The sequence below is a fragment of the Eptatretus burgeri genome, chromosome 22, assembly GCF_056783735.1.
Source record: "Eptatretus burgeri isolate ZD-2024b chromosome 22, Ebu_testis_v1, whole genome shotgun sequence".
Lineage (NCBI taxonomy): Eukaryota > Metazoa > Chordata > Myxini > Myxiniformes > Myxinidae > Eptatretus > Eptatretus burgeri.
The window spans coordinates 917,064-944,021 of record NC_140982.1 but is presented as its reverse complement, the minus strand read 5'-3'; the positions used below and the strand labels follow the sequence as shown (position 1 = coordinate 944,021).

Genomic DNA, 26,958 nt, shown 5'->3' with positions numbered 1-26,958 from the left:
GTAGGTTTTTTAGGACATGTGGGCTGATGCCGTCCGGTCCAGTTGCAGAGTCAGAGTTGAGGATTGAAAGAACCTTCTCCACCTTCTCAGGTGTAAAAGACACAGAGTCCATGAGTAGTTGGATATAACGGGGAATGGTGGGCAAACAAACACAGAAACAAATTTTCCAAACAAATTTGGAAACAAACACAGAATTGAGTCATTCAGCCTTCTCACAAGCGGAGTCGGCTCGGGTGTCATTTGAAGAGAAGGAAGGGATTGAAGGGGAGCAGACACCAGAGAAAGACTGAACAAGGCACCACCAGGTTTTAGAGGAGACAGGTTTGAAAGTTCATTCTTGAGGTTTAACAGATGTTATTTTCTGGCTCCCCCCCCGCCCCCCCCGAGAGTGAAGAAACTTGTGGACTTTTTTGGAAAGATCTGACAATGCCTTCGGTCAGCGTTGTCTTCCAGGAAGAGACGGCAAATTGTTTCAGATCAACTGCCTCACCACCACAAGATTCCGTGTACCCATGGGTCGGAAGAGTGGTAGGATAGCTGAAGACAAGAGGGAAGGAACCTGTGCATGAGAGAGAGAGAGAGAGAGAGAGAGAGAGAGAGAGAGAGAGAGAGAGAGAGAGAGAGAGAGAGAGAGAGAGAGAGAGAGAGAGAGAGAGAGAGAGAGAGAGAGAGAGAGAGAGCAGGTTTCTGTAGAAGAATTCCCAGGCTGAGTTAACATCAGTGGCAGGAGATATTGGAGACCAGTCCTGAAGAGGGATGGCTGCTTGCAGTCCCTGCCTACCTGCTTCAGTGAGATGCCAGACTCGCCGGCGTTGAGGAAACTCTCTGAGAATCGCCAAAGATATGTTGACTTTCATAAGCTCATGATCACATGAAGTCTCAGAGGGAGAGCAGGAGACATTTGCAGGGAATTTGATCATCACCAAGTCCAGAAGGGAGGATTTGCCTTTGGGAGAAATCCTGGTTGGAAATTTCACAGATTGAGTCAGTCCTGTGGAGTCGCAGAAGTCCATTGCTGACGTGCCGTGGCCGGTGAGAGAGGTACCGACACCCAGGCAAGTTACATGGGTACCTGAAACCCGAGCTCCAACACATTTACATCTTCCGGTTACCATGGGTACTGGAAACCCGAGCTCCAACACATTTACATCTTCCGGTTACTATGGGTACCGGAAACGATATCGACATGGAACAAATATGGCTGCACATTGTCCCCACACAGGGAATCGTCTCTGATGTCTTTCTTGGTATTGTTCCTCCCAAGCCGGACGATGAACTCTTCCTGCACACTCTGTGGGAGAACATCAAGAAAATGAGACTGCAGCCAGTTCCTTGGTTTATTGAGGTCATTCAGGTCGGAGGTGGTGGTCAGAGGTCATCGCATTCGCAGCCACAATTCCGGACGGCACCATATCACTGGCACATTTAAATGTGCCAGTACGGATGTGAGATTTGTTCTCTGACCAGGGATCTGAGACGGAGACTTAACTCCTTCGGTACCAGGTCTCTTCGAAGAATCCTTGGCCTTTGTGTCCAAGGAGTGGTTGCTGAGAGACTCAGATGAGATATGTTGCCTGCGTAGTCGATGAGCGTCAGCTCTGGCTGTATGGACACCTGGCTCGTTTTCCTGACGCTGATCCTGCTCACCAGATTCTCTCCGTGAGGGAGTCTCATGAGTGGAGGAGTCCTTTCATTCTTCTTTTTTCCCACCATTGGAACAAACTCCCACACTCTCTTCAATCCCATTCTTGCCTCCAGGTCTTCAAAAAGAGCTGTTTACCACCATCTATCTTCCCCCATCGAAAACCATGATGTTTTCTTCCCCCATCAATCCACTCCAAACCCACCTCCTTCAAATTCCCTGCTTTCCTTCCTGAAAGTCCCTGTGGTGAAAGGACCTGAAAGTCCGTGTAGTGTAAGGACCTGAAAGTCCCTGTAGTGTCCATCTTGTTTACCCCGTGTACCCCGCCCCATCCTTCTCACTTCCACAGATCTCATGTTTTGATTGAGAAATCATTTATTCCGGTCAGTCATTGACGATACATTTGAGACACGAACACCACATAATCAGTACTAACTATTTGGACAGGTAAAAGGTAAACTTTATTCTCCTAATTAAATTCTCACAATCTTTTTGAATAGTCCTTGATAAAATTGCTCACCCATTGTACAGATTTTTGACAACAATACGGTGTTGACACGTGTTTGTTGAAAATCAAGTTTGTTGTGACATTGACAGAGAAGCCTTGAGACCATGTTGTCTTGTGACAGGCGATCATCGGAAGCCTCTCGGAGCCGCGTACACGTCCACATTGGGCAAGTCGTCCGCGACACAGCAGCTCAGCCCACTGCGGTTCACGGCCATCTCCATCAGATGGTGCCACCTCCTTGACTTGTAGTCGTAACCTTCAACATTGCACGTGGTCCTATAGCCATTTAACCCGCCAGCGACCACAATGACGTCGTCCACCACCTCGAGTCCAAAGTTGCTGCGAGGGTTGAACATACTGGGCACCAATGACCACGAGTTCACATCCTCATGATAAACCTCAACTGTGCCTTGTCTGTTCACACCATCGAACCCTCCAACCTGTGTGCACATAAACATCAAACCATATGTAAGGTGTACGGAATCCCATTCGGCCTGCGGTACGTATGGTATCAAGATGCCATATGTATGGAATCAAAGCCACAACCTTGTAGGAACCAAGCAAACTGGCATTGCATCTCCTCTTCCTTCATTGCCATCGCAGCTGACATCTCGCAATAGACAAACTGCTCGATCAGTGGGAATCATTTTTCAGGATTGCATTGATACAAATGTTATGTCTCCCTGTCTTGACCCTCTGAATGAGAGGAGGGCTGACTGTGAGCCGGTCGGTGTGATGTTTGTCATGTGCAATCTCACCACGTAGACGAGGCCTCCGCATGCGATGACACCAACACCACTGCGACAACAGTTCATGGACGCCATTGCGCTCCATTGATTTGTTTGTGGTGTGAAGCATTCCGCCGTTGAGAGGCATTCGCTCCCATTGAACCCTCCACAGATGAAGATCTGTAACATGACGTGACTGATTTACTCACAGAAACATGGACAAAGCAAATTATGAAGGCTTCATGATGAGAAGAGAAAGGAAATTAAAAAAAAAAATTATATATATATATTTTTTTGTATACGTTGTCGAGGCTCGTAGAAGAGCGAACAAACAACGCACAGCAAGGGGGGCATGAGACAAGAGGGGCGGGATTGGGAAGGACAAAACAGTTGGGAACAGAGACATTAGATCTGTGGAAGGGAGAGGGATGGGCTGGGGAACATGAGGAATACAAGATGGACATCACAGGGACTTTCAGGAAGGAAAGCAGGTTATTTGAAGGAGGTGGGCTTGGGTGGATTATCGGGGGAAAAAAGATCGAGGATTTGGATGGGGGATGATAAGAGGTGGTGGTGAACAGCTGTTTTGAAGGCCTGGAGGGAAGAATGGAATTGAATAGAGTGTGGGAGTTTATTCCAATGGCAGGAAAAAAGAGGAATGAAAGAGTGAAGGTGAGCAGTGATTCATGATTTTGGTAGTTTTAACAGAAGGGGATTGTTGGTGGACCTTGAGCACCCTGCGGAAATGTGGAGGGGACAAATCGCAGAGACAGAAGGGGGGGGCGAGACTGGAGAGGAGACGGTAGAAGACAGAAATACCACCGACCTGCCTGCGGTGAGAGTGAGAGGCCCAAAGACTCAGCGTCATCGCGGGAGATGCCGATGATCCTCAGTGCCTTGGTTTCCACAGCGTGAAGCCGAGAAAGGTGAGAGACAGGAGCACCAGCCCAGAGGGGAGAGCAGTACTCCATCAGGCTGCAGACGAAAGCTTTGTAAGTGGTCAGGAGCTCAGGTGGGCTGAGGAAGGAATTTGCACGACGGAGGATTCCCTGTCGGCGACTGGCTTTGGAGGCGAGGTTTGAAATGTGGCTTTCCCAGGAAAGATCATGGCAGATAGTGAGATCCAGAAGCTTGAAAGAAAGGACTTCTTCCAGAGGATTGTTGAGAAAGGGGATGGGGGGGGGTTTCTAAATGGTCCTTTCGAAGAGACATCGTGAGAGTATGAGATTTGTCCGGATTGAAAGACATGTTCCACGTGTTGGACCAGTTTGTGGTTTTCCCCAGATCTGCAGTGAGCGAAGAAGCTGCTGCTTGCCGGTCTGAGTGATGACAGATGGTATGGCAGAGGGTGGAGTCATCAGCAAAGAGATAAAGAGGATTTTCCAGAGTCGGAGAGATCATTGATGAAAACCAGAAAAAGAACAGGGCCCAGAACGCTACCTTGAGGAACTCCAGCCTGCACAGGAAGAGGGGATGAAAGAACTCCATTTAGGGCCACACGTTGACTGTGACAGGAGAGGAAGTCTGCGAACCATGAGTGGAGATGGCCTTGGATACCATAGGAAGAGAGTTTGGTGAGCAGGGCAGGGTGCCAGACCCTGTCAAAAGCACATGATATGTCTCGGGATATGGCTCTGATTTAAGGTCTGGCATTGAGGACTTCCATCCATTGTTGGGAGAGCAGAAGCAGCATATCCAGGGTGGAGTGACCTGGTCTGAAACCAAATTGAAGATCGGAAATCAAGCCATTGTTGAAGTGGAAGGATTTAATGTCTGAAGCGATGATGGATTCCACAACCTTGCTGATGATTGGCAGAAGACTGATCCATCTGTAGTTGCAGGGATCTTTTTTTGCACCTTTTTTATGCAGAGCAGTAATCTTTGCTGATTTCCAAGCAGAGGACAGATGACCTTGAGCAAATGAGAGGGTGAATAGAACAGAGAGAGGGTGAGCAACAGCAGAAGAGTAGGTTTTTAGGACACGTGGGCTGATGCCGTCTGGACCGGTTGCAGAATGAGTCGAGGTTTGACAGCAAGCTCTCCACCTTGTCAGGAAAAATGGACATAGAGTCCAGGGACAGTTGGGTGTACCTGGGTAAGGTGGGTAGAGAAAGCGATGGGTTTTGGACAAAATATTTCGACGCAAACACCGAGTTTAGGCATTCAGCCTTTTCACGTGTGGTATCAGCAGTGCGGCCATTTGAGGTTAGGGGGGGGGATGGAGGGGGAACATACGCCAGAAACAGATTTGATTAGACGCCACCAGGATTTGGAGGAGGGAGAGAGATTTGAAAGTTCGGACTTGAGATGAGAAAGATGTTGTTTTCTGGCTCTCCTGACGGTAGATACACACTTGTTCCGAGCTTTATGGAAGGAACTGAGATTACCCTCAGTTGGGTTTGCTTTCCATGAGGCAAAGGCAAGTTGTTTCCGGACAACTGCCTCGCCACAAGCTTCAGTGAACCATGGTCGGGAGAAAGGGTCGGACAACTGAAGACGAGAGGGGATAAATCTGTGCATGAGAGGGAGAGCAAGTTTCTTTGAAAGAATTCCCAGGATGAGTTGATGTTGGAGAAAGTAGTGATAGGAGACCAGTCTATAAGTTTGATGGCTGGTTGGAGACCCTGACAGTCGGCTGGAGTGAAATGCCAGACTCGACGGTGGTGAGGTGGTTCTCTGATAACAGCCAGAGAGATGTCCACATTGACAAGGACGTGGTCAGAAAAACCGATTAGAGGGGAGGCAGAACAGCAGATATTTTCAAGGAAATTTGTCAAAATCAGATCCAGAAGAGATGGAGTTCCATTTGTTGAGATCCGGGTCGGGAAATTGACCGATTGAGTCAGTCCCAATGAGTCGCAGAAATCTTTTGCTGAAGTGCCATGACAGGTGAGAGAGGTCCCCACACCTAGCCAACTGGCATGATGACAAATGATGTCACCACATATGAGGAAGAGAGAGTTTGGATGAGAATATAGAAGTTGGTCAATGAGACGATTGAAATTTTACATGAAACCTTTCTTAACAATCACATCTGGAAGGTGGCCTCCAAACGCAGTCACCGATTTGGCATTCTCCATCGTGCGAAGTCCCTCCTTGGCACACCTGAACTCTTATCCACCTGCAAGGCTTTCGTCCACAACTTGATAACGGAGTACTGTTCTCCTCTCTGGGCTGGCACCAGTACCTCACAACTTGCTCACCTTGATGCCCTGGACACCAAGGGTTTCAAGATCACTGGAATCTCCCGTGATGACTCTGAGTCGATGAGCCGACGACTTTGCTATCGGCGACACATTGGTGGTCTCTCTGTCTTCTTCCACCTCCTTTCTGGTCTCGCACTCTCTGCCCGATCTGTGCTTTGCTCCCCTCCGCCCAAAGGTATCTGTAGGGCGCACATGGTCCACCACCAACACCCTTTTGCTCACCTCCACTCATTTGTTTCCCACCTGTGGAACCAACTTCCACATTCTCTTCAATCTCATTCTTCTCTCCAGGTCTTCAAGACACCTGTTCACCACCATTTCAGATCATCCTCAATCCGAAGCCATGATCTATTCTACACACGTTAAACCACCACCACCACACCCACCCTCAAATTTGGCTTCTGTGTCCATTTTATACACCCCTTGCATTCCCCCCTACCCCTCATCCTCACCCACACATCTCTTGTTGTGCGTCTCCCCTGCTGCTCGCTTCTCCCCCACCCTCCCTTCTCTTTCTGCTGTTCCTTTTGTTACATTGCATCCTGATCCGTTCCATGTTCGAGCTCTTCCACGAGCCTCGACTCTGGATACAAAAAAAAAACTGCCACTTTCAGGGACATTAAAACACTGGACTTGGCCACGTGGCCCATCATGTCTGTGCTACATCCACAACCCAGCACTCCCATCAAGTACAAGTGCTCATTATAAGGCCTGAATATGGCAACGGTACCAGCACACAATGGCCTCTCTCTTTTCAAAAGAGACCGTGGGATATTTAAAGCCGATAATCTCGATGCAGGCAAGACAGCCAGCTTTGTTTGTTCAACCACCGAATGACGGCGTGCTCCGAGATGCTGCGACCACAGCAAGTGTCGCACCATAATTGTAGTGTTCAGTTAACTTTGATCCAGTCAAGGATAAACGATCATTGATGGTACACCGTGATGACGGTTCAGAGCTGCTTCGGGATTTGAAACCAGGCCAGACAACCTCGAAGCGAGTGCGCATGTGGTCTAGGTCATCCTGCCAACCCGCAAAGCGTAAACCGACAAAACCCCGAGCGTCCGGCTCGATGGCAAGCGTGCTACAGATAACTGGTCAACGTATCCCACGAGTCATGAAAGCACACAAATCAACTGGAAATCAAATCACAACACCAAGGTTAAAAAAGAAAAACAACAACAATGTTCAAATGAGTGTGTGCGTCCGACTTGGACTAAAACGGGACCCGAGGTCCCAGAATTGTCCGTAATCGACATCACCAAGTGTGAAAGCACTCGGTTACACACATACAGAGGTGGAGTGCAACGAGCTACGATCAGGGTGAGTGCTGTCCGAACTACCTTTCCGTGGTGCACGGTTGCTCCGGCATCGCTGCGTTGGTCATTCATGCACGGGATGGCGGTCCACTGATTGGTGTCGTGCTCGTAGCGCTCGGCGGTGTTGAGGCGCGTGAAGCCATCGAAGCCACCAAGAGCATACAGGTAGTTGTCGAGCACGACGACGCTCACGTAACACCGATGGGAGTGCATGGGGGCAACCTGGGGGCACATATTTATTAATCATGGTGCATGACTTACTTGTCCATCAACACGATTCATCACGTGCTTACCCTGTGACGTTTCACCTTGTTACAGTTTGTTTTTTTCATCCATCTTTGTTTGTTTAATAACATCCTTCAGTTTCTTCAAGTTCGGTTTCGGTCATGGCTGCGTCATCCGACGCATGCTACTCACGCTGAGCCTCGAAGCTGAGGTCAGAGCAATCTCGTTCAACGTCAACCGAGTGTTCCGTACTCGCTGCCACCCACCGGCTCCTGTTCGACAAACTATCCGCCATTTGCATCCAGGGCCCATTCTTCGGCACGTTCGCTCTGCGCAGGCCAAACAACACGTCGCTCTCCCCTGGTGCGTCACAACGATCTGGCGTTCCCTGACGTCATAGCCTCTGGACACTTACTGAATTGCTCAACACAGACAAGCATTCTTCCTTCTGTGGAATCGACTGATCCTTGTCTGCATTGTCGTTTTTATACAGCATCATGTCAAGACTACTCAATGATCCTCCGTTCCATGGCCTGTGTACGTTATCGGCTGCGTCGTGATACACGTACGGGCACGCACCTACGAGCCTGCACTAGTATTAATAATAACGGTAATAACAAGCAATATGGTAATCGTGTTCATCAACCTCTTGCCAGATGACGCCCACAGGGTCGAAACGCCGTACGCTCTTGAAGAACTCCAAGCCGTCGAAGCCGCCGACGATGAAGACGTACCCTCGATAGTAAGTGGTTCCGTGGTACGCACGTGGGATTTCACCGGTCACCGGGACGTTCACCCAGGCGCCGGCTCGTGAGTCGTAGCACTCCATCGCATTGGTCGCGCTTGCACCGCTCCAACCGCCAAAGGCAAAGAGCACGGAAGATGGGAGGCGTGGGCGCGCCACCTCGTTCGTCGACCTGGGATCCAAGTGACGGATGCCCTTAATTGCTGAAATTATAAGCTTTTGGCACTCTAATGAGTCCTTCACGTACTTGTGACACTTGACGGTGTTCATCAAGTACTTGGAGTCCAGGAAGGACAAACGAACCTACGCAAAACAACGAAGGAGCGGAGAAAGAAACAATATCAGTGAAAAACTAAAATAAAAAGGTGTAACGAGCTTACTTTGTCGAACAAAAAACAACAGCATTGTGATAAATTTAACTCAAAATGGCTCTCGTCCACCTGACCAGGTGAGTCGCAAGGAATTCACGAGCACACGAAAAGATGCTTTCTCGCAACCGGTCTCATGGCACGCACCGTTGAGAGCCGAGGATGAGGTCGTCCGTTGGTTGGGTGGGCACCGCACCCTCACACTACTCTCTACAACAAGACAACACACTACAGGGTTCATAAAACATTATCAATGATAATATGTGTCTGGTGGTAACGGGAGGGTGTGGTGGGATGTAATATATCATATGTCGGTGGTCTTTCTGTCTTCTACCGTCTCCTCTCCGGTCTCACTCCCCCTGCTCTGTCTGCGATTTGTCCCCACCATGTTTCCACAGGGCACTCAAGGTCCGCCAACAACCCCCTACTGGTAAAACTACCAAAATCACGAATCACTGCTCACCTTCACTCAACAACCCCCTGCTGGTTAAACTACCAAAATCACGAATCACTGCTCACCTTAACTCAACAACCCCCTGATGGTAAAACTACCAAAATCACGAATCACTGCTCACCTTAACTCAACAACCCCCTGATGGTAAAACTACCAAAATCACGAATCACTGCTCACCTTCACTCAACAACCCCCTCCTGGTTAAACTCCCAAAATCACGAATCACTGCTCACCTTCACTCAACAACCCCCTGCTGGTTAAACTACCAAAATCACGAATCACTGCTCACCTTAACTCAACAACCCCCTGATGGTAAAACTACCAAAATCACGAATCACTGCTCACCTTCACTCAACAACCCCCTGCTGGTTAAACTACCAAAATCACGAATCACTGCTCACCTTCACTCAACAACCCCCTACTGGTTAAACTACCAAAATCACAAATCACTGCTCACCTTCACTCAACAACCCCCTCCTGGTTAAACTCCCAAAATCACGAATCACTGCTCACCTTCACTCAACAACCCCCTGCTGGTTAAACTACCAAAATCACGAATCACTGCTCACCTTCACTCAACAACCCCCTCCTGGTTAAACTCCCAAAATCACGAATCACTGCTCACCTTCACTCAACAACCCCCTGCTGGTTAAACTACCAAAATCACGAATCACTGCTCACCTTCACTCAACAACCCCCTACTGGTTAAACTCCCAAAATCACGAATCACTGCTCACCTTCACTCAACAACCCCCTCCTGGTTAAACTACCAAAATCACGAATCACTGCTCACCTTCACCCTTTCATTCCTCTTTTTTCCCGCCATTGGAATAAACTCCCTCACTCTATTCAATCCCATTCTTCCCTCCAGGCCTTCAAAACAGCTGTTCACCACCACCTCTTATCATCCCCCATCCAAATCCTCGATCTTTTCTACCCCCGTCAATCCACCCCAAACCCACCTTCAAATTCCCTGCTTTCCTTCCTGAAAGTCCCTGTGATGTCCATTTTTTATTCCCCGTCCCATCCCTCTCCCTTCCACAGATCTCCTAATGTCTGTTCCTCACTGTTTGTCCTTCCGTCTCCTGCCCCCCCCTTTATTGTGCGTTGTGTGTTTGTTCTTATATGAGCCTCGAGAATGTCTCCAAAAATAAAACACTGCACCAATCATGTTCGTGGATTACCTCAAGCTGCATGGCGAATACTCGGCAGCACGTGATAGCAATGAACCAATCATGTTCATGGATTACCTCGAGCTGCACGGCTCATACTCGGCAACACGTGATAGCAATGGACCAATCATGTTCATTTTTTACCTCAAGCTGCACGGCTAAAACTCGGCACGTGATAGCAATGGACCAATCATGTTCATGGATTACCTCAAGCTGCACGGTTCATACTCGGCACGTGATAGCAATGGACCAATCATGTTCATGGATTACCTCAAGCTGCACGGCTAATACTCGGCACGTGATAGCAATGGACCAATCATGTTCATGGATTACCTCAAACTGCACGGCTAATACTCGGCACGTGATAGCAATGGACCAATCATGTTCATGGATTACCTCGAGCTGCACGGCTAATACTCGGCAGCACGTGATAGCAATGGACCAATCATGTTCATGGATTACAGGTGCAGTGCTTACCTTCGAGAGAAGTTTCTCAACGCACGGTGTCCGCGTGTGTACGGAATGTCCGATCCACCTCTCCACGGCCTCGAACACGACCCGCTCGTTCTCCACGTACAGGTCATCGCGCTCCATGAACTGGAGCAAGTCATCGAGAGGGAGCTGCACGAACTCGTCGCTCACACGGGCCACGTGCACGAAGTGTCTCAGCACAAACCTGCTCGCCGCCATCTTCAGATCCTCGCAGCCAAACGTGTCCGCCAACTTGTAAATCCCGATGCAATTGTCCGAGCACATGCGATCCTTGAGGAACCTGCAGCAGAGCGTGAGCGCATCATGCATGGAGTAGTAGTCGGCCGCGACCAGGAGCTCTTCCACGTTATTCCCAGTGACGGGCAAGACCCCGGTGTAGGAGAACTCGCTGAGCAGATGAATCACTTCGGGTTCCACTCCCGTGAGGTCGAACTCGTGTCTCACGTGCCCGTTCCACCTTCTGCTGAACAACACTCTGTGTGTGTGTGAGAGAGAGAGAGAGAGAGAGAGAGAGACAGAGAGAGAGAGAGAGAGAGAGAGAGAGAGAGAGAGAGAGAGAGAGAGAGAATGAGAGAGAGAGAGAGAGAGAGAGAGAGAGAGAGAGAGAGAGAGAGAGAGAGAGAGAGAGAGAGAGAGAGAGAGAGAGAGAGAGAGAGAGAGAGAGAGAGAGAGAGAGAGAGAGAGAGAGAGAGAGAGAGAGAGAGAGACAGAGAGAGAGAGAGAGAGAGAGAGAGAGAGAGAGAGAGAGAGAGAGAGAGAGAGAGAGAGAGAGAGAGAGAGAGAGAGACAGAGAGAGAGAGAACGATGGTCTGTGAATTACATGGCAATCAGCTTAATTTACATGTGTGTGTGTGTGTGTGTGTGTGTGTGTGTTTTTGTGTGATTAGTCACAGACAAACACCTTAAACTACCATTCATTGATGGATCTTGCGGAACGCACGAGGATCCTCGGAACGCGAGGTTCATCATCCGAGGAAGGCAACGCAGTTCGAAACCATTGTTCGGCAACGTCACAAGGACGATGGAACCTCCTTCACAGAATGCTTACAAACCGAACATAACGAGCGAGGTTCCATTATAACATTTAAACAAGATTTCCTCATCATCGATGATGGGGAATATTAATTTTTTTTTACAAGAAACCTTTGCTGTTTGTCTCACTGACATCAGTCATGTACTTTTGCCTACTACTGTATACTATAATTTGCCTACTACTACTATAATTTTGCATATAAACTCTGCCTACTATACATGCCTACTTTGCCTTCGACAAAACTATAATTTTGCCTTCTACTTTGCCTACTATTTAATTTTAATTGTTGAACCTATAACCTAATGTGTTAGCCTGTATTCCTTTGTCCCGCTTCTGGACTTTTTGTTTAATTCTCTCCAAGTCCAAGGTGACCTGTTTGATAACACTGCAACTTTTGCCATTAATTATGTCATTTACTGTCCAGTTAGTGGACACGTAATACATTTTTTGTATTCTTTTACCGATATGCTTATCAGCCCTCTCTACTCTCCCAATCCCAATCCACTCTCCCACTCTCCCTAACAGCTACATGAAACTCGCGTGACCAGAGTCTTCGTAGCAATCTTCTTCATGCCAACAACAAGAAAAATAATCACGCATATCATAACAATAAATTATTATCAGACGAGCGATGTAAGTTTAAAGGAAGAGGTGTTGAAGGATCCTCACACCTTGCTCCCCAATCTTGACAGCCAGGCTGGCAAAATGTGTTCCTGGTTATTCTCAATTAGATTCATCATTCAACTGTGAAATCTGGATTTGGCACAATCCCTCCATTTCCATTTGTTCCGCATCGTCCGGGTGATCGTAACCTATTTCAGGAAACCCTTCACAAGGACTTTGAGATTCCCCTCTCTACTGTCGAAGAGTTGTTCAACGTTACTCGGTAATGACGCACAGCATCGTCTTTCTAATTGCAGTGGTCCATTGAACAAATCACCAAACCTGCCATGCTCACAGGAGGCTCTCCCACAAGGTTCAAAGTCCGCTCACTGGTGGCGACCCATCAGGGGTTTGGGTAGCACACGCCCGTCCACTCGGGCCTTGTACGTGCTCACATCGTCGGGAGTTTGCAGTACTGGCAGCTGCCCTTTCGGCAAGCTGAGAAAGTCCTCCAACTCTTCCGTTGTTCAGAGGCACAACCATTTCTCTCAGGTACTTTCCAGTTGTTTTTCAGCCTCTGAGAAGCTTTGTGAGTCATTTTAGGTAACAATCCTTTTCTCGCACACACACGAAATACTCCAGGGATCCCCGAACACCGTAGTTTAGGTGTTTCCGCGCAGTGCCCCCAGCACTCTGGGACGGATTTCATCATTTTGAAAGTCCCTCATTGGTGAAGGTTACGGTGACTGTTTTCCTGGACAATCACACGTCAGTCTTTTTGATTTTATACGCAGCGAGTCTGATGGCAAGAAACGATCTACATATTACATACACAACGATCAACCGGCCTCACCACCCCGACAGCAAACATTTGTTGTTTTACTTTGGTCGAAGCGCATTTTAGTAAGAAATGGAAAATGGCAATGTTCTTTAAATATTGTTTTTGTGGAATGATTAAACGATTTTAAAAGCAAAATAAGAGGGCTTCCTTCGATTGAGTCATCCATTGAGCATCAAATAACATGCTTGTCCTACTCTCCCTCTCCTAACCTCCCCCCTCTGTCCCCACAAATCCCTTGGCTTCATGAAATTATGTCATATTTAATTGCCCCGACAGTCAAGTTCAACAAACCTGAAATAATTGCTGCAACAGCACAGAATGTTTTTGTGAACATTGAGAACCTTTCCTTGCACATGCAGTGCAGCATCACAGAGCTTTCCTTCCGTGCGCAACTCGTTAAAAACGTCCGCTGTTGTGGAGCCTGCGCAGCATTCGTCGTCATCGGATGTGTCCTTCATTCTGCAACAAACAGATTCAGAGTTAGAACTCTACGGCATCAAGCCGGCGGACTGAGTGCAAAGTGTACGTTCAAGAACAACAAAACAATTCCTCCGAAATACCTCCAAAAATTAGAACTCGCAAAGAAATCAGCAGCCGAACATCGAAGATGGAAAATTAAATATATCTAACTGTTGAGTTAATAAGTTTCAATTGTTGCAATAGTCCTATTTGGAGAACTTAATGGGCTCATTCAAGTACGGCACAGTCCCAAGCGTGTACCACGTGCAAACGTCAAAAGCAGTCAATGTATGAATAAACAATGACCCACCCACATCTCTCACCTGTGAATGGAGGGAATCGCTGCTCGTTGTGTGAAGATAACATTCTTTCTGCCACCTGCACGAAATGTGTATTATGACGTCACAAATGCCTATATGCGTCATTGGCAACGAAGTGCTTGTTTGTCACGATGAGAGTTCTTTGGATTCTCGATCGTGCATTTGTTTCTTTAAAGGTTTTATTACGATCGAAACGCCGATTTTTTTTTTTTTCAAAAGTATCAATTCATCAAAAAGATTCATCAATTAATTATTCACCTGCTACGTATCGACTTGTAGCATGGTTCTTGTTCGTATTATGAAGGCGATTTCTGTTCGACACTCTTCAAGTGTATAATTCAATTTAAACAAAAGTTTAAAGGCAAATGATTAAATTAATTCTGGGTTTTACCACCGTTTTTACCCAGTGTCTGTTACATCGCCCGATCTAATACATGACATTAGTTCTTCATGCCTGTTGTTTGTGTCCTTTATGACGTCCTTAAAAACAGTAAGTTTCCTGTTTGGAATTATTTTACATTTTGTTTGACAGACAGGCAGACAGATAAAAAAAATGTATCTCACTCCTCTCTGCACGTGTGCGATCAGGACGAATTGAGAGCCAAAGTTCGGTTCAACGACAGACCTGTTTTCCGATTCATGTTCAAAATAGAACATTCAATTTAAATAAGGTGATCCTCGATCACAAACTGAAAAGATAGACAGATGGATGGACCGATGGACGGACAGACATGAACCAATTACTTAATCCCGCTTTTCGTTTCGCGTGTGCGGGGTAACATATGGGGGACGTGAGCAGGGAGTGAGGAAACGAGGACATCAAAGCTGAAAACTCTCAAAACAAAGCGAGAACTTCTATTTTTATTTCAAAGAAAGATCAACGAACCAAACAAGAGAACGCATTGAGGAGGACGGAGATTGCAAACTGATTCCAGCTACTCTTGTCACCAAACTAGACCAAAAAAAAATGCCTGATTAATTTGATCTTCAGCCAACCACCGAAGTCCTTCAAGAAGACCACTCACAAAATAAATACAAAGTACACATTGCTGAAAGGGGTTTGTAATCATTTGAAAAGTCAGGTGCTTGAGAACAGTTCTCGTTGATATACAGTCCACCAGTCTGTTCTCGGTACACCTCAATGATATCTCCGTCTTCCATTCCCAACTAGAAGAGGGACAAAATGGTAAAAATTAACAAATATCATAAACATTCAAAAGGCAAAGCTTCTCAAGAACCAAACGCTCTAAATAAATAAGAAAACAAACAAGTCGAGGTACATTTAAAGAACACTGCCCCCATGCCGAACAAATAAATAAATAACAAATCCTCCAGCACCTAGCAATGCCGCACATGGAAACGGAATTGGGAAGGGGCAGTGTGAAATAATTCATTGATTCACTGATTAACTGCAGAACTAAAATAAATTAATAAAAAAAGGAAAATATATTATTTCTCAATGAATTGCCGAATAGCTTGCTTTAACTACCACCGTTTCATCCGAACCTGCACTTTTTGAAAATTAAGCAATTCATCATAAAATGCATAATTAATCGATTAATTAATCGATTCATCAATAAATTAGAAATACCCTTTTATAGCCAAATCCCGAGTTCGCTGTCGTGTCCAAATATCAGCTTCTGAGATCAAAAGGTACCTGAGATATTGCCCAGATGAGAATGAAAATAATTAAGGAATTAATAAATCGATAATAATTAAGTAATTAATCAATTAATTGATTTATCAATATATATATATATATATATATATATATATATATATATATATATATATATATATATATATATATATTTATATATATTGTTTTTGCCAAAGCAGTTGTTCACTTTTGTCCCCAAATTTCAGCTTCCGAGCTCAAAGGATGGCGAAGATATCACCTGGACAAACAAGAAAAATGTCACAGAGCACGATTAGTTGCAAAATCCACCTCCCCACCTCCAAAGGTTGCCATGGAAACATCAAATTGTCCATTTCGTTGAGATTAAAATTGACAATCTTAATCAAAGCTGTGGTTAATCGGATGAAAATTGATTATTTTTCAGATTTAAATTGATGATTTTACAAGTTTGACCTTGAGTTGACCTTTGACCTTTTGACCTCAGAAATCGTTGGTTTCCAAATTCAGTGATGCACGATGAAATTATGAAACAACTCAGGTCTGTACACTGAAAACACAATCTGCATGCACCTCTCTCTCTCCCTCTCTCTCTCCTTCTCTCTCTCTCCCTCTCTCTCTCTCTCTCTCTCTCTCTCTCTCTCTCTCTCTCTCTCTCTCTCTCTCCTTCTCTCTCTCTCTCTCCCTCTCTCTTTCTTTCTCTCTTTTTTCAGCTGTGGAATACAAGACCCTTCACTCCAATTGCTTCTAACAACAGGAGGTCGATTCTCACTCACTACAGGTAGGTGTGTGACCTCACAATATTCTACCTGCTCTCATCTGTTCCCACCTGTTTACTTACGCAACTCCTCCTTCAAGTTTGCACAGATTCTTCCAGAAACCGAGCTATTTCTCCTCCGGCCCCTTGCCTTTTCTGTCGAGCATCCACTCACGTGCAACGTCTGTATTTAATATCATCTGTGAACTTGCTGTCCTCTGTCATTTTGCTCTTCCATGCACTTAGATTTCTCTATAAAATAATATAAATGACGATCAACGATACTCGGCGTTGCCGGGCAACGTCGGGTCCCTCTTCCCACTCCAGCCCTTCCCCTTGCTCCTCCCACCTCACTCCTTGAGGGACAAATTCATCGATATGGCTGAAATAATGATGCTATACATGTTTATCCTCATCGTCATGTCATGAATCTGGGATGTGTTCAGTCACCAAGTTACTTGTGGAGCGCTTGCCAAGTGGCTTAAGCACTCGAGCAAGCACTCTGTATGAAACCGTTGATAAGGAACGGCAGGCTTGGCAAGCGCTAATGAGCTAGCTGCTTTGGTAACAACACACCACTGGACATCTCAACAGCAAACAGCACAGTACTTACAAAACACCAACAAAAGGACATTTATTAAAATACATGAAACACTTCTAATATTAATCACGAGGATCACACACATCCACCCACACACACAAACTCAGCTTTATATATTAGATTAACATGTTATCCTGAAAGTTGTTCACTTGAACTACTCAACTGATTGGCAAAATATCTGTCCATCCTGTATCTCCCCAACCCCTTTTACCTTATCCTCCTACGTCCTCCGAAATCCTCCTGCTACCACTACATCCACAACATCCTCCTCCTCCAACCACTACAACCACAACATCCTCCTCCTCCTACTACTACAATCACAACATCCTCCTCCTCCTACTACTACAACCACAACATCATCCTCCTCCTTCCACCATGACCTCCTGCTCCTCCCACCAACCTCGTGTTAATAAATAAACACATTTACCCCAAACTTACTCGCTTCTAGTTTTGGGGAGGCAATTTTCTTAAAACAAACAAACAATGCAGCAGGTAAACAAAAACAAACAAACAATGCAGCAGGTAAACAAAAACAAACAATGCAGCAGGAAAACAAAAACAAACAATGCAGCAGGTAAACAAAAACAAACAAACAATGCAGCAGGTAAACAAAAACAAACAAACAATGCAGCAGGAAAACAAAAACAAACAATGCAGCAGGTAAACAAAAACAAACAAACAATGCAGCAGGAAAACAAAAACAAACAATGCAGCAGGTAAACAAAAACAAATAAACAATGCAGCAGGAAAACAAAAACAAACAATGCAGCAGGTAAACAAAAACAAACAAACAATGCAGCAGCTAAACAAAAACAAACAAACAATGCAGCAGGTAAACAAAAACAAGCAACCAATGCAGCAGGAAAACAAAAACAAACAAACAATGCAGCAGATAAATAGTCGCACGTTTCCAGTCGATGAAATAACCCCCCTCGACATCCCACGTACCTCTAATGGTGTTTGGTGATCATAGATTCTCTGCCCTTCAAACATGAACCGCAGTGAGTGTGGAGGTACAGCCTGAAAGCAGAAAAAGGAGAACAGTGGGAAAGTGATGTCTTCAAACAAAAGCAACAATCCGACAGGTGTACTCGAGTCTTCAAAACTCGAGTCTTCAAAGTAAAATCCGACGTGTGTAAGGATGCAGAAACGGAACAGCTCCGGTGAGAGCAAACTGCTCGAGTGATCCAAACACACCACACAGGGGAAAACTAAAATCCTCAAACAAATTACAATCGTTGCATCATCACACGCGACCAAGTACAACCGGTCACTTCGCCGGTAGTAATGTTAACGAGCCCCATCGTCGCCCGTCAACGTGATGGACACGTCCACAGTGAGCTCCCACCTCCGTTTCACCGATAAACGTGACGAGCGAGGAATTTTTTATCTCCCTTGAACCTTCTTCGGTGAAAAATCAAAAGTTTCAAAAACGACAGATTGACGAGCACCATCCTCGCCCGTCAAAGTGATGGATACATCCACAGTTTTTTATTTATTTTTAAAAACCCTTCTGTACACCGCCCTCGAAGCTCGGTTTGTCAGTCACCGTCTACAATTCCAATCGAAGAGACGTAATTACTCTTTTGTGGAGAATGTTTTTCGAGGTTTTTTTAATCCTCAAAAATAGACCACAGTGAACACACAGTCATGTTAAAAGATTGGCGTTTAAATCCTTCACACAAATTGTCCTTATGAAGGGAGGGGGGGGGACAGACAAACAGTATTTATACAGGTAGATAATTTGGAATCGTGACGCACCTGGCGTTGGCAGTGAGAATGTGTTAGCTTCTTTAGGTGCGTTGTCGTTTTCATTTTGTACTTGGTCTCACTCACGCCCTGAAAACAAGGAAACCGACAGAGCGCTCAGACTCACTCTGGCATGAAGCAGGGAACACGTCCGTCGTGCGTACATCTCCGACGAATGAATCAATGTCACCAACAAGCAAAACTCACAAAACAGAGACATTTGTAATCGATCACCGGACGGTGAGTTCAGGTAGCATTTAATTAATAAACGTCATTTTGTCTGTCTGTCTATCTGCGTGTGACACCAATCACACCGAAAGTACTGGACCAATTACCACCAAACTTGACACATCCACCTAATTCGAGCTCCTGTTGAACAGAGACTACCTGGTTATTTTAATGACCATTCGTAACGATGACATCTCTAAATTGAATTCCAAATGACATTGTGCCGGCTTGTGGCGTGGCCTCGATGTCTCCGGCTCTCATTGGTTTAAACCCACATTTGACGTCACGCCTTACATCCTTCCATCGTGTCGAACCCAAATCCGAGCTTGCTGGAAGTCTAGTTAGTACCTCCACCACTGTAGACCCCTGTCTGTTTGTGAACAAAATATCTCAAAAAGTTGTGCACGGATTTGGACGAAACTTTGTGGAGAGGCTGGGTGTGTGACAAGGACGGAATGATTCGATTTTGGTGAAGGTCCGAATCCGAATCCGGATTCGCATGTAAGAATTCTTTAAGTGATTCTTCACCATTCAGCGATCGGGCTAAACAGATATATAGCATGATATTTCAAAAGGTTACACACGGATTCGGTCCAAACTTGGTGGATGAGTTGGTTCGGTGACAAGAACAAGCTCATTAAATTGTCGGTGACGTCAGAATCCAGATCCGGCCTATCAGTGGGATGCAAAATATAAACTAATCAGCCTGGCGGAGGTACGTGCACCACCGAGTGCCCATCCAGGTCAAAAAGTTTCCGAGGAAAGATCATGGCAGATAGTGAGGCCCAAAAGCTTGAATCCTTCCAATGCTCTTTCGTGCTGCAATCAAGCGGTTTAAATTCCGCAAGTTTACAATCCCATGAAGACTGGACTGGAACAGAATGATCATGAGCCTGAAAAAAATTAATCAAGTTCAATAAGTGCTGTTGTCACCATGACGACCCCCAGATTCCCCCATCACCATACACACCCCTCCTCCAAATCAAAATACCCACTCCCAAGAACCTCCTTTTCCCAACATCCACAAACACTTATTTATTAAAAATCGAAGAAAGTCCTACCTGTTCAACCACCTTCAGATTTATGAAATCTTCACCTCCTTCCTTTTTCGCTGCATCCGGGTCAGGCTTGGACTCCTGTTGAAAGGACAGACGAACCTTTCTCCATGAAAAACAACTTCGACATTTAAACAAGAAACACAAACTGGAAGGGCACTCGGTGGAGCGCACACCTCCGCCACGTGATGCCTGATCCACGAGAACATATGGGGAACAACACATGTTTGAGATGTCATGCGAGACGGGTCTATATCGTTTTTGGCCCAATCTCTCAATGGTGACGAATCACTTAAAAAATTAAACAATTCACGTATCCAGATCCGGATTCGGATCTTCAACAAAATCGAATCAGTTCGTCCTTGTCACACACCGAACCCGTCCACAAAATATCATCCAGATACGTCCACAACTTTTTGAGATATCTCGCACACACAGACAGACAGACGGGGGTGTAAACATGACCTCCTTCAGCTTGGGTGGCCGAGGTAACGAGATCCAAACACGTGTTGAGATATCCATCCCAGGTCACCGGACAACGGATCTACTGTGAAAACGTTCAAACAACTGTAACTTCAAGAGTAACAAGAGTGAGAAGTGCTTTTTGACACACACACACACACACACACACACACACACACACACACGCACGCACGCACACACACACACACACACACACACACACGCACGCACGCACGCACACACACACACACACGTCCCCCACAGACGTGATTCAAGTCCAACTAGAACGGGCACTCATAGAGCGCATACCTTCGCCGCCACTACTTTTTTAGTTCTTGGTATGAGTGTGGGGAACTGGTTTCATATGAATGGTCTTATGACACAAACCACATATCTATAATGTCATGACCCCCCCCCGACTTTCGGGGGCTACGGACTAAACAACAATCTACTCACGTCGTTTTGGCGAGTCTTCACTCGCAAGCTCGGTGAATACAACGTTTCAACAAGAGAAGGTAATCTCGTTTGATGCTGGTTTCATGGAAATCGAATAAGAATTGACTGAGTTATGCCGAAAACCGCATATTTTTCAAGGGCGTGACCCCCCCCGACATTTTACCCCAACCGGTGACATGTGTTATGACGTCATTGTGTCACAAGATTGGGCATTAAATTCTGAACATTTTGGTGCTGGGTTCATGTAAAGCGGACAAGAATTGACCGCGTTATGACAAAAACCGCATATTTTTCAAGGTCGTGACCCCCCTGACCTTTGACCCCTAACCGGTAACAAGAGTATGGGCGTCATTGTGTCATATTGCATATCACAAGATGAGGCGTTGAATTCTGAACATTTTGGCGTTAGTTGCATGCAAATTGAATAAAAATTGACCATGTTATCGTAAAAAGACGATTTTGACCTTTTCGTGACCTTGACCTTGACCTTTGACCCGAACGATCCCAAAATCTAATCGAATGCTTCCTGGATAATAACCAATCATCCCACCAAATTTCATGCAATTCGGTTTAATACATTTTTAAGTTATACGAATCACAAGATTACAAATAAATAAATAAATAAATAAATACACGCCGACCAAAACATAACCTTTCGCAGAATGCGAAGGTAATAAATACACGCCGACCAAAACATAACCTTTCGCAGAATGCGAAGGTGATGAGGACATTGCTGTGAAAAATTGACTAAACGTCCTGAAACTCGCACTCTTTGTTCTCGAACTGATAACAAAGCAATTCACCAAGTTTCAGTTGGATCGGTTCAAGGGTTTGAGGAAAAAAGTCTGAAAAACCACAGGAGGGACAGACAGACAGGGGGGAGAGAGAGAGGAAGAGAGAGAGAGAGAGAGAGAGAGAGAGAGAGAGAGAGAGAGAGAGAGAGAGAGAGAGAGAGAGAGAGAGAGAGAGAGAGAGAGAGAGAGAGAGAGAGAGAGAGAGAGAGAGAGAGAGAGAGAGAGAGAGAGAGAGAGAGAGAGAGAGAGAGAGAGAGAGAGAGAGAGAGAGAGAGAGAGAGAGAGAGAGAGAGAGAGAGAGAGAGAGAGAGAGAGAGAGAGAGAGAGAGAGAGAGAGAGAGAGAGAGAGAGAGAGAGAGAGAGAGAGAGAGAGAGAGAGAGAGAGAGAGAGAGAGAGAGAGAGAGAGAGAGAGAGAGAGAGAGAGAGAGAGAGAGAGAGAGAGAGAGAGAGAGAGAGAGAGAGAGAGAGAGAGAGAGAGAGAGAGAGAGAGAGAGAGAGAGAGAGAGAGAGAGAGAGAGAGAGAGAGAGAGAGAGAGAGAGAGAGAGAGAGAGAGAGAGAGAGAGAGAGAGAGAGAGAGAGAGAGAGAGAGAGAGAGAGAGAGAGAGAGAGAGAGAGAGAGAGAGAGAGAGAGAGAGAGAGAGAGAGAGAGAGAGAGAGAGAGAGAGAGAGAGAGAGAGAGAGAGAGAGAGAGAGAGAGAGAGAGAGAGAGAGAGAGAGAGAGAGAGAGAGAGAGAGAGAGAGAGAGAGAGAGAGAGAGAGAGAGAGCAAACCTCCAGTCCCTGACAGTGAGACCGGTGGGGAACGAATAAACGGTCGACGACGGGGAGACAAAAACTTAACCAGCCGTCTGACTTTCAACCAAGACAAACAAAACTTCGACGTTGGCTCACGTGAGGAGAGGATTCATGGAATTTGAAACAAATCTGTGAGAAATGTTTATTTTTAAATTCAAATTCAAGGCAAGTGAGGACTTGTAGGCCCGAGAGGGGAGAAAGGTGAGCACGCATTTATACAGGTAAATGAACAAAGTCCACAACGACTGCCTGGTTAACAGAGACAATGCAGTTAATCAAGTTAAATCATCCGACGACCGGTCACGAGTACGAACGGAACTGCATTTATCAAAAGCTTGTTCTCCACCACCTTCACTACAAGCTACTCAGGGTCCGGTTAGACTCGTTAAACACCTGTCCCCCCGCACGGACCGGGCCCCCAGGACCTTTCCTCCGCCCGTACCTACCTGTACGGACATCCGTGCGACGTTCGGCCTCCGGAGGCCGCGCTCTGCTCGTTCCCCGATCCACACGGCCGCACGAACGTCGAGACACCGCACGAAGCGTCGCAAGGCCCAGGCGGTGGACTCGGATTGTTGGGCGGGAAAACAAATCCGATTTTATATTAAAAATACAAACTTATAATTTATTTATTTTATATATATCTTATCACGTTTAATATGGATTTTAAAATCGGAGAAAATATCTGTATTTATCATGTTGTGTGAAAATAAACCGTTAATCGTTGGATGACGTCATATTTCCTGCGCCGCTCACTTCCGGGATTCCAGGCAGGTCCCGTGAAAGGCGCGAAAACAATGGATTTCGGACAAAGTGAACCGTCTGAGGACTGTACGAGTGTGTAGATGAAATCGTAAAATCGAACACACACCTGTGGAGTCTGTAGTCAAAGCCAGGTAAGGAGATGGGAAAAATAAATAAATAAATCCAACAATGGACGCCATTTCCGGATTTCCCGACTGTTCCGGGTCTCCCCTCTTGACTAACGATGGAGATGGAGATGGAGATTGGGGTCGAAGGGAACAAACCCGTGAGAGGAAAACAAGTGTTGCTGAAGTAGAGAGAGAGACAAGTTAGTAACACGAGTCCTTCAAGTACCAAGCGATCTGGTAAATCGGTTTGTTAAACCGATAAACACACGAACACACAACGTTAACCAACACAAGGGGTTAATTTATACAAGGAGGAATGTGTGTGGGGAAGAATGTTCGTGTCACGTGATTTAAACAAACCCTCCAACGGGTGTTAACGGCTTTCGGAGGATATAAACGCACGGATCTCAAAATCAACCAATCACGTCCTTGCGAACGCATTTTGCCATGGCAACAACAATACAAAGGGGCGTGGCTTGGCGTATTGTTCGTCACAAAGGAGGTGATCGTTTGCAGATCGTCGTCGTCGTGGAAACAGGCATTTTATGAGCTGTTCTTCGCTTTTCTCTCTTCCGATGAGGACAAGACCCGCCGTGTACGAGGGAAACAATGACGGGCCGGTGTACGAAGAGCGTCCCACACACTGGATTCAAAATCGATCTCACGAGGTGAGTGGGAAGGAGAAGTGTTTGTGGTTTATCGGGAGACTCGGGTCGGGTGGAATATCAAATTGATGAGAACAGTATAAGTACAAAGCAAGAGCTCGTTAAAAAGAGGGGAACATGTCATGAGACATTTACACATCGTCTTCTCTCTCTCTCTCTCTCTCTCTCTCTCTCTCTCTCTCTCTCTCTCTCTCTCTCTCTCTCTCTCTCTCTCTCTCTCTCTCTCTCTCTCTCTCTCTCTCTCTCTCTCTCTCTCTCTCTCTCTCTCTCTCTCTCTCTCTCTCTCTCTCTCACGCTCTCTCTTTCCCTCTCTCCAGTATAGTATTGAACATTATGGGGTTTCTTGTACCGGTGCTGGTACATTTTGTGTCTTTTCTTTCAATATTTGTTTCTTCTTAAACAAACGGGTTTTCAGATCTAATCATTTTCAGATTCCATGTGTTTTGTGGAGAGGAGATTCCTGGTGGATCTCACAAAGACCCGCTCTTTCAATATGTCCAGGAGCCATTTCTCATGTGAGTCCAAACAAGGAAAGTTGTTCAACACCCCCGAGAGAAAACATGTAACTTGATAGGGTGTTTGAATAGACCCTCCAGAACAGATACAGGTGGGATGTGGTTTCAAATTGTGGTGTCATTCAAATGATACAGGACACGATACGTGCAAAGGGTCCGTCGCTGGGGTCCGCTGAAATGAAGGGGGCAGGTGAAACGAAAACATAAATATCTTTGTCCAGACTCAAACAATTTTCATTGTCGAGGTATCATTGGATTCGTGACAAAATTTTCTGTCAGAATCTGTATGGTTACTGGAAAATGTTCAATGCTTGGCATCACCAGAGGTAGAATATCACACAAATTCAAATATCCTCACGTGCTTACATGTTATGGTCTCATAGGAAGATGCATGGTGTTTTCCTAAGACACTGGAACCGACATTTTGGAAAAAAAAACACAAAACAAAATATTGTTTCTTCAACCCTGACCTTGACCCCATGACCCTGACCCCGGGCATGGTCTCGGGGAGGCCGAGCCCGGGGCCAGGTCTGATGAAGTGGAGGCCGCATCCGAGCCGAGGAAGTGGAGGCTGGACCGGAGGTCTGGGCCGATGAGGCGGAGAGCAAGCGGAGGAGGTGGAGGCCGAGCCTGGGATGTGGACTGATGAAGCGGAGACTGAGTCCAAGCCGAAGAGGTAAAGATATTTGAAGAAATTTACTAAGTCGGGCATTTTGACCCACTCAAACTCACGTGACTAGAATGAGCTTTGCGATCTTTGTTTCCAGTCAGGAGAGGAACATTACTGCCAAATTTCAGCCGGATCGGCCTAGCTGTTTGGCTGGAGAAGTCACAGTCGGAGACGGTTGGTGAGTCCTGACACCTTCTCTGGAATTTCTATTTCAGATCAGCTAATAATGTTGATTTGTACAAAGTATTGAAAAGCATTTTCAAAATCCAATGACATTGGATTTCCAATTGTTTCTGTCACTAAAAGTCCTTCCATGTTGGTTTAATCCTGATTTCAGATTCTAAATCAGCATCGTCGACTTCGTGGAACACACATACATTTACCCCAGTGGCAAATTTGTTGTTTTTCAGTGTTATGTGTCGCCCACCAGGAATTTCACGACATGTCACAACGTGGGATCAGGAGACCATCGTACAGCAGTTGGTCTTCATCACCACACGTGGTCCCCAAAAAGACACCTGGGGGTTGGCATTCTTATGGGGATTACCAATCTTGAAACAACCGGACTGTTCCAGGCCGTTGTCCCGTTCCACACATTCAGGATTTTCCCGCGACATCACATGACGCTGCAATCTTCTCCAACGTCGACTTCATTCGTGCACACCATCAGATTCCTGTGGATCCAGACGGACATCCCGATAATGTCTCAAACGTGTCTGCAGAGGTAAAGGAACCAAATGGGAGCTGTGTCTGTGCCTGCAAAGAGGAGAAGCCGAATTAAATACTGTCTGCAACGTGCAATGGTTCCCAACCTACATCGTCTGTGTGGATTTGGGGTTACGGGAGGTAGTGCTCATGGCACACAATGGAAAGAGGAAGAAGAAGACCACTTTAGAGCCCTTTGTGACAGTGTTTAAGTGCACAATTCAATTTAAATAAAATAAATATTTTTAAAGTTTGTCGGAAATAAAATTTGTTCGCAAGTTTACCGCCGTTGATTTCAGCATCTTTTACACCACCTTGTCGAACACATTTAATTAGTTTTTCACGCCTGTTGTTTGTGTCCTTTGTCACATCAATAAAAACAGTGAGTTTTCTGTTTGGAATTGTTTTCAATTTTGTTTCACTGCCAGACAGGCGGACAGAGTAAAACAATGACTCTCTCTGTGCAGCTCAATCGGGACGAGAGTCCGTCCAGTTTGACAAATTCAGAGCCAAAGTAGTGTTGAACAACAGGTTCGGTTTCCGATTCATGGTTCTCCAGTGTTCTTTAAAGTGTGTTCCAACTGGGACGTCTTCTCAATTGTCCAGAACTTATCGTTTGGGCAAAGGGATGTTTGTCAGGATATTAAAGTTGTCTCACAAGATCAACCACCCCGTGCCTCCGTCCGTGCCTCCATCCATCTATTGGGACCAGACTGCGCAGAGCATCGGTGCTGCAGAAGCAGTTACCTGGCTTTTGGGTACAATCCTGGACCGGTTGCCACTCCGACGCAGGATACTGGAATGGCTCAATCTTCCCAGTAATCTGCTACTCATTTTGCCGACTTCGGATGGATGACAGCCTGAGTCAACCTCACCTGGTAC

General features: G+C 45.9%; 2 protein-coding genes and 1 long non-coding RNA gene across 8 annotated transcripts in view; 1 reads left to right on the top strand and 2 right to left on the bottom strand.

Moving 5' to 3' along the window:
• Nucleotides 1–1,999: 1,999 nt before the first annotated feature.
• LOC147008022 (kelch-like protein 10) lies at nt 2,000–14,803 on the bottom strand. 2 transcript variants are annotated; one of them, XM_085865754.1, is made up of 7 exons: nt 14,119–14,803; nt 13,628–13,795; nt 10,845–11,334; nt 8,275–8,676; nt 7,428–7,625; nt 2,909–3,058; nt 2,000–2,590 (listed from the first exon to the last, which is right to left on the bottom strand). In XM_085865754.1, the coding sequence occupies exons 2-7, from the start codon at nt 13,792–13,794 to the stop codon at nt 2,276–2,278; spliced, it is 1,722 nt and encodes a 573-aa protein (XP_085721880.1). In that variant the 5' UTR covers nt 13,795; nt 14,119–14,803; the 3' UTR covers nt 2,000–2,275. The 2 variants fall into 2 exon arrangements, with proteins under 2 accessions (XP_085721880.1, XP_085721881.1); XM_085865755.1 differs by lacking the exon at nt 14,119–14,803 and having other exon boundaries at nt 10,845–11,319; nt 13,628–14,112.
• A 138-nt stretch (nt 14,804–14,941) lies between these two features.
• The window catches only part of LOC147008019 (small ubiquitin-related modifier 1-B-like), a 39,835-nt gene continuing 27,818 nt past the window's right edge, over nt 14,942–26,958 (bottom strand). Inside the window, exons 1-5 of one of the 2 annotated variants that reach the window (XM_085865847.1) lie at nt 23,096–23,249; nt 20,148–20,222; nt 18,871–18,948; nt 18,058–18,129; nt 14,942–15,282 (exon numbers count right to left, since the gene is read on the bottom strand). In XM_085865847.1, coding sequence (XP_085721973.1) covers nt 15,124–15,282; nt 18,058–18,129; nt 18,871–18,948; nt 20,148–20,222; nt 23,096–23,107 — 396 coding nt within the window. In that variant the 5' untranslated portion in view covers nt 23,108–23,249 and the 3' untranslated portion in view covers nt 14,942–15,123. Of the gene's footprint in view, nt 15,283–18,057; nt 18,130–18,870; nt 18,949–20,147; nt 20,223–23,095; nt 23,250–26,958 lie in introns of those variants that run through there. The other variant, XM_085865846.1, reaches the window with a different exon arrangement.
• LOC147008021 (uncharacterized) lies at nt 23,393–26,440 on the top strand. 4 transcript variants are annotated; one of them, XR_015053683.1, is made up of 5 exons: nt 23,410–23,545; nt 23,644–23,758; nt 24,038–25,377; nt 25,469–25,549; nt 25,802–26,438. It is a non-coding gene; the product is annotated as an uncharacterized LOC147008021 (long non-coding RNA). The 4 variants fall into 4 exon arrangements; XR_015053680.1 differs by having other exon boundaries at nt 23,393–23,758; nt 25,802–26,437; XR_015053682.1 differs by having other exon boundaries at nt 23,394–23,758; nt 24,102–25,377; nt 25,802–26,437.